The sequence below is a fragment of the Marmota marmota genome, unplaced genomic scaffold (assembly GCF_001458135.2).
Source record: "Marmota marmota marmota unplaced genomic scaffold, marMar, whole genome shotgun sequence".
Lineage (NCBI taxonomy): Eukaryota > Metazoa > Chordata > Mammalia > Rodentia > Sciuridae > Marmota > Marmota marmota.
In genome coordinates this window covers 49,592,298-49,605,221 of record NW_025999842.1, presented here as the reverse complement: position 1 = coordinate 49,605,221, position 12,924 = coordinate 49,592,298, and the positions used below count along the sequence as shown (strand labels likewise).

General features: G+C 37.6%; 1 protein-coding gene across 1 annotated transcript in view; it reads left to right on the top strand.

Moving 5' to 3' along the window:
• Positions 1 to 12,924, top strand: part of Slc18b1 (solute carrier family 18 member B1) — a 40,772-nt gene that overhangs the window by 1,249 nt on the left and 26,599 nt on the right. The window contains exons 2-6 of the mRNA XM_048800488.1: positions 255 to 394; positions 5,395 to 5,490; positions 6,056 to 6,129; positions 8,021 to 8,168; positions 11,015 to 11,171. Coding sequence (XP_048656445.1) covers positions 255 to 394; positions 5,395 to 5,490; positions 6,056 to 6,129; positions 8,021 to 8,168; positions 11,015 to 11,171 — 615 coding nt within the window. The remainder of the gene's footprint in view (positions 1 to 254; positions 395 to 5,394; positions 5,491 to 6,055; positions 6,130 to 8,020; positions 8,169 to 11,014; positions 11,172 to 12,924) is intronic.

The following is a 12,924-nucleotide window of genomic DNA, read 5'->3' as shown; positions in this document are numbered from 1 at the left end:
GGCAAAACAGATGGCTGGTAATCTATGCATTGAGATTCTAATAGATGGTAGTGTGTGAATGAATATAATGTTTTCAATATTGCAGTGATGTCTCCCAGGATTGTTCTCTATTTGGTCACATGTGTTATATTTAAAATAGCCTTAGCTCAACATGTCTATTCAGAGTACATTGTTTTTGCACAGAAATGACACTTCTGTATTTCCATTCATAGTCCCAATTACATGACTGTAATTGCAGTGTGTTTGCATCCAAGGCGATGGCCCTTCAGGAAGTTCAAGAGAGACACCCAGACGGCTTTCAAGAGAACAGCTGTTTGTACTAATATCTGCTGCTTCCATGAACTTAGGGTCCATGATGGCCTATTCTATCCTTGGACCCTTTTTCCCCAAGGAGGTAAGATGTTTTTGTATTCTTATGAATTCTAATTTAGAAAAAAAAACCTTTTGAATTATTTTATTTTATAGTATGTAAAATATAAAAAATCTTCTTATAATATAGTTAATACATAAAATTTCAACTAAAAGAATATTTCTTCTAGAATGTTTTAACACCAGGAAAAAATAAAAAAATAAAAAGGGAAACAAGTCTAGAAAGACTATTCTCTTGGAAGGTAGTTCAACTAAAATATAATTGACCCTTTGAGTGTTACTTTGTTTACCATGTAGTTTGATTAATCATATTTGATATTTGCAATTAAAAAACAAAAAGAAGGTGCTTTGAATACTTGAGATTTAAATGTTGTGCTACAGGTCTCCATTAAGACAGGACCTTAAGACAATAATGTGTTCACTTACTGGTGTTCTGATTTATTAGTATTTTAGAATTAAAATATAGTGTTCCAGTGAATTCCTTTTTCTGACTTGAATTTCTTATAGACTCTAGTAATGTGAAGGAAAAACTCTGATTAATATTGCCTAGTTCTCTCTAATCATAGCCTTTTCTGGTGTTAGGAACTATAGAAAATGTCACAAAGAAAATAACCCCTGGAATCAAGGGGTGTAATATGGGATGAAGGGGACTGGCTTGGGCAAGTGGAAATAGTATGTCCAGGTGTTTTATTTTGTCCTCTTTGCCAAAGCCTTGGGCTTACAGTGTATTAGCAGTTTCTCAGCCCTCTATCTGCCTTGATGACGTGTAGTCCTTCATTCTATATGCTACAAAAGAGGATGAAGTGGCTTCTATGCTAAAAGAACAATGAGGCTCTGTACCCATACAACCCTCTTCCGTTTTCATTGCATGTTCCCACCCACTTACCCATTTGGTGCCTACCACAGCCACATAAGAAGGGTAGAATAGCAAGAATCCCATCATGTTGCAAATGAAGGCCATCATATTGCAAATGAAGAAACAGTTTCAGCAGTGAAGTCACTCCCCCACTTCAGTCCTATTCACTAGAGGTTTAGTAAGTTCCTACTCTTTTTTTTTTTTTTTTATAATATCAAATGTTTATTAAGCATCATCTGCATGTCTCCCTGCTAGGCAGTTTACACACACCATTTCGTTGGCTCTTTACACTTCCACCCTATGAGGTACTGAGCACCACCATCCCCAGTTCCTACTCTTAAGTGTGATGGGTTAGAGAAAAAATAATCAAGAAAATGATCCTCTCTTATCTGTCCATTGGGAATGAAGAAATATGACAAGAAACGTTTCAGACTATTTGAATATCCTTTAAAAAGAAGATGCCCAGAATGTTATGAAACTCAAGAAAGAGGATGGTTAATTCTGCCATGGGCAGAAGAGTGGCCAGGTGAAGATGTGGTATTGAAAGGAACTTCACAAGATAAATCTAAGATGGGTCTTAAGAGATGGTGGTGTCTAAGGTGAACACAGAGGGGAGGGCATCCAAGGTATGGATAGTCATGCAAAGAACAAATGAATGGCGTGGTCCTGGAAAAGAGAAGACAGTTCAGTGTAACTTGAGCCTAGGGTGAGGTGAGATCTGATAGGAGTCCAAGAATCCCAGGGGCATGCTGCAGCTAGAAGGCAAGGGCACTTGGATGCATGCCAAGGGCTCAATCACTGGGAAGTCATCAGAGGTGTTTTAGCACGGTGGTCTGGCAAGACTTGGGGTTTGTAAAAAAAAAAAAATGATGGGAGCTTCTGAGGGTATAGAAGGAAAATCCAACCGGAACGTTTCTCTTGCTATGCACTCACAGCACAGATCACTTCTGTGGCCTCAAAACAGGCCGGGATTTCTCCTCTCCAGCCAGCGAGCAATTCCTGCAGCAGCACACACCAGCTAGGTGTCCTCTAGTGTCAGATAATGTTCTGACATTATCTTTTTGAAGATAGCATCAGATCTCATAGATTGAGAGCTCAATTCCCAACACTGCCACCTGCCTTCAGATGCCAGTCACTAGTCCCAGGGTTTTTTTTACCTGTTCTTCTGGCTATCTGGCTGTAAATTGGGGTTCCCATAACCCCCTCCTTGGGTTCCATTACTTTGCTTGAGTGGCCACACACCTCAGGAAAACTCTTAAGTTTACTGATATATTATTAAAGATATACATGAAGAGATGCATTGGTAAGGCATGGGAGAAGGAGCATGGAACTTCCATGCCCTCTGTGGACACTACCCTCTAGGAACCTCCATGTGTTCAGCTGTCCAGATGTTCTCTAGACCCTGTCCTTTGGGACAAGTGCTTATAGATTGGGTGGAGAAATTCAAAGGACCTGTACATACAGTTTCATTTTGGCCTCCCTGTACAGCATTCCTTCTCCAGGGGATGTGACAGGACTCTCTGTAATGAGGAGGCTTTTGTAACAGACAATGTAGGTCAGAGTTATAAGCCAGGAACCATGAATGAAAACGAAAATATATGTATCATAATATCACAGAACCTGTTGAAATAAGATGGAGAAAAACTGGAGTAAGTGGATTGACCATTTAGAAGGGCATTTCCTGGCTCAGTTGAAACTACTAACTGAGCACAATTAAGGTTAGTTTTCTCTAAGTGGAACAGGAGCAAAGGAAAACCCGACTGTGGGTTTGTGATTTTAAGTTTTTGTTGACTTTATTTGCTTGTAGGGGAAAAGGCCAAAGGAAATAGGACAAATACAGGTGAGAAAGAGCATTGTAATTCTAAAAATTGTAGCTATGAAGATCAGGCTCTCCCTTTTCATTCTTTATAAAAAGCTTGTGGTCACAAATGCATTGATAAAATCTCACCCTGCCTTCTGCATGTTCTGTCACCCTATTAGCCAAAGCTAATTGAGCAGAAAGAAATAGGTCACTCTTTTTAGTTCAGGTACAAGATTCCTACTTCTATTCATCATTTTTCTGGCCATCCTCATCCTTTGCAGATGATTCCATGTGAATTAGAAATTTCTTTCAAAAGCTGTTGTTGCTGCTGCTTGTGAAGCAGGATCCATGTTCCAGAAGTAGTGTTGCTATGTGGCATGTGATTCTAGGACGTCCCATGTAACCATTCTGTCTCCACTGTGATTGTGGGTACACATGATAGAAGCTACAGTGGTTCAAAAACTGTCATCTTTGCAAGCCCATGTCTTTATCTGCAAATGGGGCCAGCTAAACATATATCACTCATTTGATTATTAGGCACGTGTGAAACAATATTTAGTGGTGATTCTGGCTCATGGTAAAGATCCAATAAATACTAGTTGCTGTAGCCAAAATTCTATGTTTTCTGCTCGATTCTAGAATTAAATACTTACCAGATCTATTAAGTGATGAATGTTCTATCTACTGACCAAAGAATGTTCTTCCTATATCTTAATTGACTCCTTTGATAATATTTTCCCTTTGCTGATCATTATGTATTAGAAATGTAGACTTCAGGTTTCAGTCTACATATAGGATGACCTTTTGCTAAGATACCATTAAAAGTATTTTAAAAATGAGATAGTTCTTGTCTCCATAACAGTATCTCATGTGTTTGGTAGTACATGGAAAGGGAATGGCTAATTATGAAGTCCATAGAATATTAGATTCAAATTCAACCTAAACAGTGACTCAAGTGCTGTGGGCCCATCCTCTCCCCACCCACCACCAGTTGTCTATGGACCACATTTATGGATATCTTCCTGGAAAGAGATGTAGGCCTTCCTAAAGTTCAGCTAAAATAGTCAGTTCACCTGTCTGGTTTCTTGTGGTATGATGCTATGAGAAATATAGGGTTTAATTAAAGGTGTATAGTCTGACATGAAAAGAACATCCTTGAAAAAGACAGGATTTGATAACAGTGATATCTTATATGGGAAGGGATGGAGGGATTTAAAAGTGTCGTTAGAAAGGTAAAGAAATGCAGTGTTGGCTGTTGTAGACAATGGATTTTGAAGGCTGTGTGAGTGGATGTTAACTTTCTATATTAAAGTCAAGTTATTTGAAGCTTTGGTGAAAGAATGAATCTAAATCTAACTCTCTGACCATTAATGTTCACTGCTGGTGTGGTGTGGTGCCTAACACATGGAAGATGCTCAATAAAAGACTGCTGATTGACTGAGAGGATGGAGGTGTGTTATTCAGGCTTTGAGCATCACAGTATGATAATCTTATCTTAAACATTAAAGTCATATTTTAACTTCTTGCATTGCTGGAGCCAGATAGAAGGATCTGCCACATTTCCAGAGTTTCTAACAGTTACTAAAAAGTTCTTTGTAGGTTTATATTTGAATTCAGTTATGCATTACAGTAGTCACATTTCGAGTTCAAAAGTAGATTCAGGATAAGTACTGCATCATCTGTAGTCAACTTCAGAGCTCCCTGATGGAACAGGCTGTAAACATTAATGATTATAATGTATGGATGATCAACTACCCTACGTGTTTCAGGAGAATGTAGAGTGTCAGGGGGATTTTTTTTTTTTTTTTTTCATCTGGGTTGTGGATGTCAGAAAGGAAAACTGTCTTCTCAGTCTGTCAGGTACTAGGTTAGAACAGCAGAAGCAGGGGACCAAACCAAATAGGATTTGGTGTGACCCACATTTTGGTTTATGGAATTTTCTACCTTGAATTTTTTATGGACAAGTGTTTTTGGATTCTTTTTTTTTTTTTTTTTTTGGTTGAGTACAATCCTGTAACTAAAAGGGATACTAAAAAGGAAGTTTGTCTAAATCAGCTATTTCATCAGTCCTGTGACTATGAAGTAGAGCCCAAATTTCCTCACCCAAGGTATTTTGAGTTGTGTATGTTCCTTAGTTCTGACTTTTGCTAGCTTAAGGGAACAATTCTTTGTAGGCATGGTGAAATGAATTATTTTCATGTCAGAGACTGGTTTTTAATACATAGTTTCCCTTTGAAAATAATAATTTTTGAAATTACTCTATAGATAAAAGTCACAAGAAGATGATGTTCTGATTGCATATTTTTGTCTTTCCATACTGTGCTATTTTTGTCTTTCAAACATTGTTCCCATTTCTATTTTTTCAAAGGCTGAAAAGAAGGGAGCCAGCAATACCATGATAGGCATGATCTTTGGATGTTATGCTTTATTTGACTTGCTGGCATCCTTGGTATTTGGAAAATATGTAAGTATTAAAGTTCATATACACATTTTAATTTTTAAAAACTGTCAAATGAACCAGTCATGGTGGTACATGCCTATAATCCCAGTGACTCGGGAGGCTGAGGCAGGAGGATAATAATATCAAAGCCAGCCTCAGCAACTTAGTGAGATCCTAAGCAAGTTAGCAAGACCCTGTCTCTAAATAAAATAATAAAAAAATGGCTGAGGATGTGGCTTAGTGGTTAAGTGCCCCTGGGTTATATTCCTGGTCCAAAAAAAAAAAAAAAAAAAAAAAATTACCAAATGAGATGTTCCAATTTACTAGTCTAGAATTACTATCGATATAGAAATAAGCACCATTATAGTTTTTAAAATTCTGCTACCTGTGACAATTCCATCCTCAGGGCTGATTAGTTTTTAACTTCCATGTCTGTATATCACCATTTATTCTTTTTAAAGAGTTATTTTAGTATTGTATTAATTATACATGTCTTCCCCATTTTTTAATTTTCTTATACAGTGGATTTGTTTATATAAATATGAACTTATAGAAGTAATCAATGTCTCTTTTTTTACATTTATTATAGCTTGTGCATATTGGAGCAAAATTTATGTTTATAGCAGGGATGTTCGTCTCAGGAGGAGTTACAATTCTCTTTGGGTAAGTCACTTTCTGATATGTTTGAAAGATTGCACAGATTTTATGATCTCTCTTCAGTTTAAAATGTTAATCGCTTATTGAACTGATCAGTACTATTACTGTCTGTTTAATGACAGCATGCAAATAAAGGTGGAAGGAGTTGGGTGAGCAGAGAACAGGAATCCAGGGACTGGGGTTGTGGCTCAGAGGTAGAGCACTTGCCTTGCACATGTAAGGCACTGGGTTTGATCCTTAGCACCACAAAAAATGAATAAATAAAATAAAGGTATTATGTCCATCAATAACTAAATAAAATAAAATAAAATAAAATAAATGAGAACAAGAATCCAAGGGATCATCATTAAAACCGGCTACTGAATCTATCCATGAGGACTCTTGTGACTGTGAATGATAGAAACGTAACAAATTTTTGAGTCACAGATACATTCTGGCTTAGCAAAAAAGTGAAAATTGTTTTTTCCCCAAAGAATCTGTTCAAGTTGGGTACAGTGGTGGGCTTCTGTAATTCCAGCTACTTGGGATCCTGAGGCAGGAAGATCACAAGTTTGAAGCCAGCTTGGGCAACTTAGGCAGACCCTCTCTCAGAAAAATGGAATGGAGTGGAACGGAATGGCTGGGGATATAGTTCAGTTTAGAGGGCCCCTGGGTTCCATCAGAACAATAAAACCATGCCATCAGAAGTCTTTCTTCGCTTCCCGGCTTTGCCTTCCTCTTCTTGGGTAAGGTCTCCCTTTTCAGTTCCAATATGACCCTTGCAGTTTCAGTAGAGAGTACCCTGTTCCTAATAGCTTCAGTGAGAATCACAGAAAGGAGTCCTCACTGGCCTCATCTTTATTCATGGCCCATGCCTGCATGGTGGCCATTGTAGCCCAGGGGAAAGAATGTTCTGCTTGGCCAGACTAGGTCACGGTGCTTACTTTTAAGAGCATAAAGCAGAAGGTTTCTTCCCCTTGGTGTTATAGGGAAAATGAGTACCAGAGGCAAAACAACAATAGAATTCTTAAGCTTAGAATCCTTAAAGGAGCAACATAGTGGCAAATTCTAGAAAACAGCTCATATAAATACTTGGGGAATGTAAAGGAATGATAATAAATATAAAGAGATAAACTCAGAAAACCATTACATTAATTTTATTATTTATTTATTTATTTATTTATTTATTTATTTTTTGTGGGAGTCTTCTATTTTCTAGATTCTTTCTTTTTTTGAAGTTGTGAGTCCCACCACAGGAGAAACCTGCTAGTAAGAAGACTTGTCAGCATGATTCTATACGCAGTCAACCCTCCAAATCTATAGGTTCAGCCTCTGTGAATTCAGCCAACTGCAGATGTCAAATACTTAAGAACAAAGGGTCTATACTAAATATGTGCCGATTTCTTGTCATTATTCCCCAAATAGTAAAGCATAATAACTATCTACATAGTGTTTACATTACACTAAGTACTATAAATAATCTAGAGATGGCTTAACATATACAGGATAATGTGCACAGGTTATATGCAAAAACTATGCCATTTTATAAAGGGATTTGATTATCCTTCACAGCCAGGGATCCTAGAATCCATCCCCCATGAAAACCTAGGAAAAATTGTATTCTAAAAAGGCCTATTTGGTATTTTCATGCAAGAGAACAACTTTGTCAGCAGTAAAGGGCGGTAAAGCTATCATTATGACTCAAATCATAACAAAAACCAACCAAACAAAAACCAGATCGGGGGTGTCCTACTGAAAGTATAACAAAGCAACTTTTAAAAACAACTCATATTCTAAAGAGATTTATTCTAATAATTATGGATAACATGCTATTTTTTTTTTTGTATAGTGGGTACAGTTAAAATTTAAAAAAATTAAAACCAGCTTGGCTTTTGATAATTGTCTTATTGCTTTTCAGTCTCTTGGACCAAGTTCCTGATGGACCTGTATTTATTGCTATGTGTTTTCTAGTGAGAATAATGGATGCATTAAGCTTTGGTGCAGCAATAACTGCATCATCTTCGATCCTCGTAAAAGCTTTTCCAAATAATGTTGCTACAGTACTGGTATGTAGTTTTTACATTTTTCTTACTTTCTTTTGAGTGTAGCCCCAAATACTTGTTTCAAGTTAAAACTGGCATCCATCCTTCTAGACCTGCTTTTCTCCACTCTTGTGTTTTGTTAAATTTTCACTGATTTCTACTCTGGCAGTAAGGATGTCAAAAAAGTGTACTGTTCCTGGTACTCAGGCGCTCTTCCTGATCTTAGAATTCCCTGAATGGGCAGTTTGATAGGTAAATGTGGCTCAAACCAACTATTCTCTTTACCACTTTTATTTAAATCGCCCGAGTCATGCCTTGCTGTCTATTTGTGACCAAAATTGTGAGAATTGCCTAGGGCACTCCTCTGCTATAGAAGTGATTTTCCTGGTGGCAAAACACTTAATTCATACTAGAGTCCTTCCTCCACTTTCCCCAGATATGTGAAAGAGGTTTTGGGCATCATCTTGATGTCCTTACATGCTTCTGTGCTGTGTGAGGAATGCTCTCTTATTTTGACACAAAATTCCAGAACCTGGCATCATCACATTGATGTCCATTCTTGTGCATCATCTAGATGCATATAGACCTGGTATTAGAGGTATACCAGATTCCTGTCCCAGCTCTGGGAACCTGCCTTTCTGACTCCAGGAGGTTTGCCCATGATTCCCTCTCTGTGCCCATGTATCCTTGCAGGAGACTCCTGGTCTGCATATTGGACCAAATGCCACCTTCATATAATTGTTTTCTAGAGTTCAGAGTCTAATCATCTTAGTAACAAGGACCCCTCATTTACTCACTTAATACTGTCATATGAAAATTTTTACTGTCAGATAAACTATTTTCTATATGAATGGTTTAAGCATTAGGTGCTTACCTGTATAGTTTAATTTTGGGTTTTATAGTCATTTGTTCTGCCATAGTGGGCATGGTGACAGGCATGCCATTTATATTTCCTTGGAATATATTTCTCAGAAAGGATTCAGAAGAACACTAGTTTGTCGAGCTGCCCTGTAAAACACAGTTTGGTGGCTAAACAAGTTTGAAGTGTGCTGTGTGTGGTTCTTCAACTTAGAGATGTCTAGTTCACATTAGTGTTTTAAGGCTTTGAGAAATCCTGGAGTAAAGATACTTTATCAAATGCTCTACAACTCAATTTGTCTATAAACTTTCCCCCAATAAAATCTGTGGAGCTGTTAAAGAAGTGGTATTTTGCAGATCACTCTAGAAAGTGCTACCCAGGAAATTCCTATAATGATGGCAACAGTCCATTGGAGAAACTTCGGTGTTGTCATTTCAGTTTTCTATATAAAATTGTAGCCAAATGCTAACACTTCTAACAAATTTTTGGCCTGGATGGCTTTGTTGTGATGAAAGGTAGACTCCCTATATTCTTTATCAAGTTTTGAAAGTTATTAATGAATGGCTTTTGCATAAGCTGTGAGGTCTGAGAGTGAAGGTTGCAAGCCACAGATGTCTGTTTAAACTCTCTAAAAACCAGATTGATTTAAAAGTGGTATAATTACTTTAATAGTGCACTATTCCTCCCATTGCACTGTTTAACATTAATTAACATAACAATTTTGCATGGTGCAAAATTCATAAGTATGAAAAGGAACATAGAATATAATAAATATATTTGACACATTGCATTGCCCATTCAGTGCCCGGTGCTTTACCCCCTCCCAAAAGGCAAGAAATAGTGTAGGTTTCTTCCAGAGAGGTCCCATGTTTGTATATGCACACATACACACATATATACTCACCAAGAGACAGCACAGTTCCCCTCCTCTTTTGTTTTCTTTTCATTACTGGTAGCATACTATACACACCATTGAGCACCTTGCTGATTACACTAACAAGAAAGTCATATTGGAGATTTTTTTTGTACTTACTTATAAAAAGCTTCATTATTTTTTTTACTGACTATGTAGTATTTCATGATATGGTTATAACCTAGTTTGTTTACACTGTTAATGAAAATTTAGACCATTTATATCTTTTCCATTTCAAACAGTGCTACAGTGTGTAAAAAGCTTGTTTGCACACCATGTTACATCTTTATGGCTATTCCTATAAGTTAAATTCCTAGAAGTGGAAATTTGAGTCAGAACTTACATTGTTAATGTTGATAGTTTGTCCAATTGCCTCTGTATTTACTCAATTAGTAGTGTGTGAGACTGTATCTTTCTACACAGCTTTGGCAACAGAGAGGATTGGTAGGTGATGGGTGCAAAAATGGTATCTTGAGGTCCAATTTGTTTATTTCTCTTAAAAAATGAGAACAGGCTGCTGTTGCTTCTAAGAGATATTTGCATTTTACTTTCTGTCAACAGTTCATAGCCTTTGCCCACTTTTTTATTGAGTGTTTCAATTTTTTTTTTTCACTGATTAGTAGTATCTCAGGATATCTATGGGGAATTAGTTCTTTGTCCATATTTTCCCCAGTTCACCATTTGTCCTTTGATGTGTTTTCCCATGCATTTTGGTGTATTTTCATATAATCATATCTATCAGTTATTTCTTTCAGTTTCTCTGAGTTTTATATCATAACTAGAAAACCTTCCCACCATAAAAATTTGAAAAGAGGTCAGGCATGGTGATGCACACCTGTATTCCCAGCTACTCAGAAGAATACAGGAGGCTGGAGGCAGGATAATCGCTTGAGTTCAGGAGTTTGAGGCCAGCCTAGGGCACATAGTGAGAATTTCTCATAAAAAATTTCCATATTTGATTTTTTATGATCTAAATATTTAGACTTCAATTAAATTTGTGTGTATGTATAAATTGTGAAGTACATAGTTGATTTTTCAGATAGTAACTTGTTAATTCTTCAAATGATATATATTACCTCCTTTCTCCCCCATTTTTAGGGAGGTCTCGAGGTGTTTTCTGGACTGGGACTAGTACTAGGTCCTCCTTTAGGTGGCTTTTTGTATCAATCCTTTGGCTATGAAGTGCCTTTTATTTTTCTGGGATGCATAGTTCTGCTGATGGTACCACTCAACATATATATTTTACCTAGTTATGGTAAGTCCACATCCTATTACTCATTTTAATAATCTTGAATTTATTTTTATGCCTTTGTAGGAGACCAGCTTACTAGATATTCATTTTTGTTTCATGTAATTGCTAATAACTCTTTAGGACACTCTAAAAGGACGGATTTTCTTTACATAAATGTTGTAGGTGATTAGTTTATAAAAATTTCTGAATATAACCAATTCTCTCCCCAATCTTTAGTGCAAGCAAATGCTTAATTTCTGTTCCTAACCTATCACCATAGGTAGTGCCCACCAGAAGTTGTCTTGGACTGAATTAAATATTCATATCAAGAAGTTCCTGTGGGTCACATGCTGCCCCATAATTCCTAGGAGGCTGTAAGAGAGGAGGGCAAGGCCATTTCTTCCTTTCCAGTGGGTTTTGAAGCTGTCTGTGTGACACAGCACAGGGACAAGGACACAGATCTACATCAGGCAGTAATGGGCCTCCTCCTGGTTTCAAAGCTTTGTGCCCCATAGGATTCTCCCTGCCCTGTGATAAGTTCATGCTATTGCGGCCAGGTGTCCATGAGGGACATGCTGATTATGAGTTAGCATGCTCAGGGAGGCACAAAACAGAGTCCTTATCAGGTACTTATGGTTCATTTGTAGTTTCTTTTGTCCAGATGAAATTTATCAGTCGGGGTTATTTATTTGTTTAGGTACTGTGGATTGAACCCAGGGGTGCTTTACTACTGAGTTACACCCCCAGTCTTTTTTATTTTTTTAATTTTGAGACAATTCTCACTGTATTGCCCAGGCTGGTCTTGAACTGGTGATCCTTCTGCCTCAGACTCCCAAGTCACTGGGATTACAGGCGTGTCACTGTGCCCAGAGAGTCATGGCTGTTTTTGTTATACTCAGCAGCAGAGAACAGAGCCAGAGACACACTATCCCACTGAGCTGCATAGTGATGTTTGTCTTTCAAAGTGAATGACACCCTTGGTTCTGTAGTTGAGCATCCTGGACTGTGCTCAGGTTTGCTTGTTGGTTACTTGGCTAATAATTAAGAAATGGACACCAGTCAGATACTCATGCAGCAGGAGAAGAGTTTTTAATAACACTTCATCACACCAGGTGATAGAAAAAAAGACTTTGCCAAGATCCCAATCCGTGGCAGAACTAGGTGTTTAGTTAGGACTTCTGTGATTACTGCTAGGCTGACCTTAAAATCTGTTGCTCCTGGAGTTCTGGCCTGCTCTCCACATCACCTTCTCTCTCCCTCCTCGTTTGCTATCTTTTTCAACCATATCTAATCACCAGCCTAGTTACTTCGTACTTTTTCCTTTTTTTTTCTATTATTTCTCAATTAAACGTTTCCTACATTGTTACTGAACTTAAAGTCCCAGATAGCTATATTTTTATGAACCCTCCCCAACAGTTTGACTTTTTTTTTTTTTTCTTTACCTAGAAGGATCCTTTATTTAAATTGAGTCAGGGGTGTGAGGTTGGGGGGCGGGCGGAGGGGTGGAGTTGGGGGGACTCACTAAAAAAGTTCCTGGGGTTGATAATATTAAAACTTGTAAATGCAGATTTAGGTGTTCCTGTTTAGGAGTATTTTTAAAAATTGTTCTTTTAGGAGAGTTTTCACGCACAAGTTTGAAAATTAAACTAATTTTCTTTTCTTTTGATATTGGCAGAATTTGGTATTCTACAAGTTCTACCACTCTAGACCTGTGGACATTTGTGGCTTTAGCTTTGGGTGCCAAGTGTCCCTGTCCCTAATTCTTTAAATCTGCTCA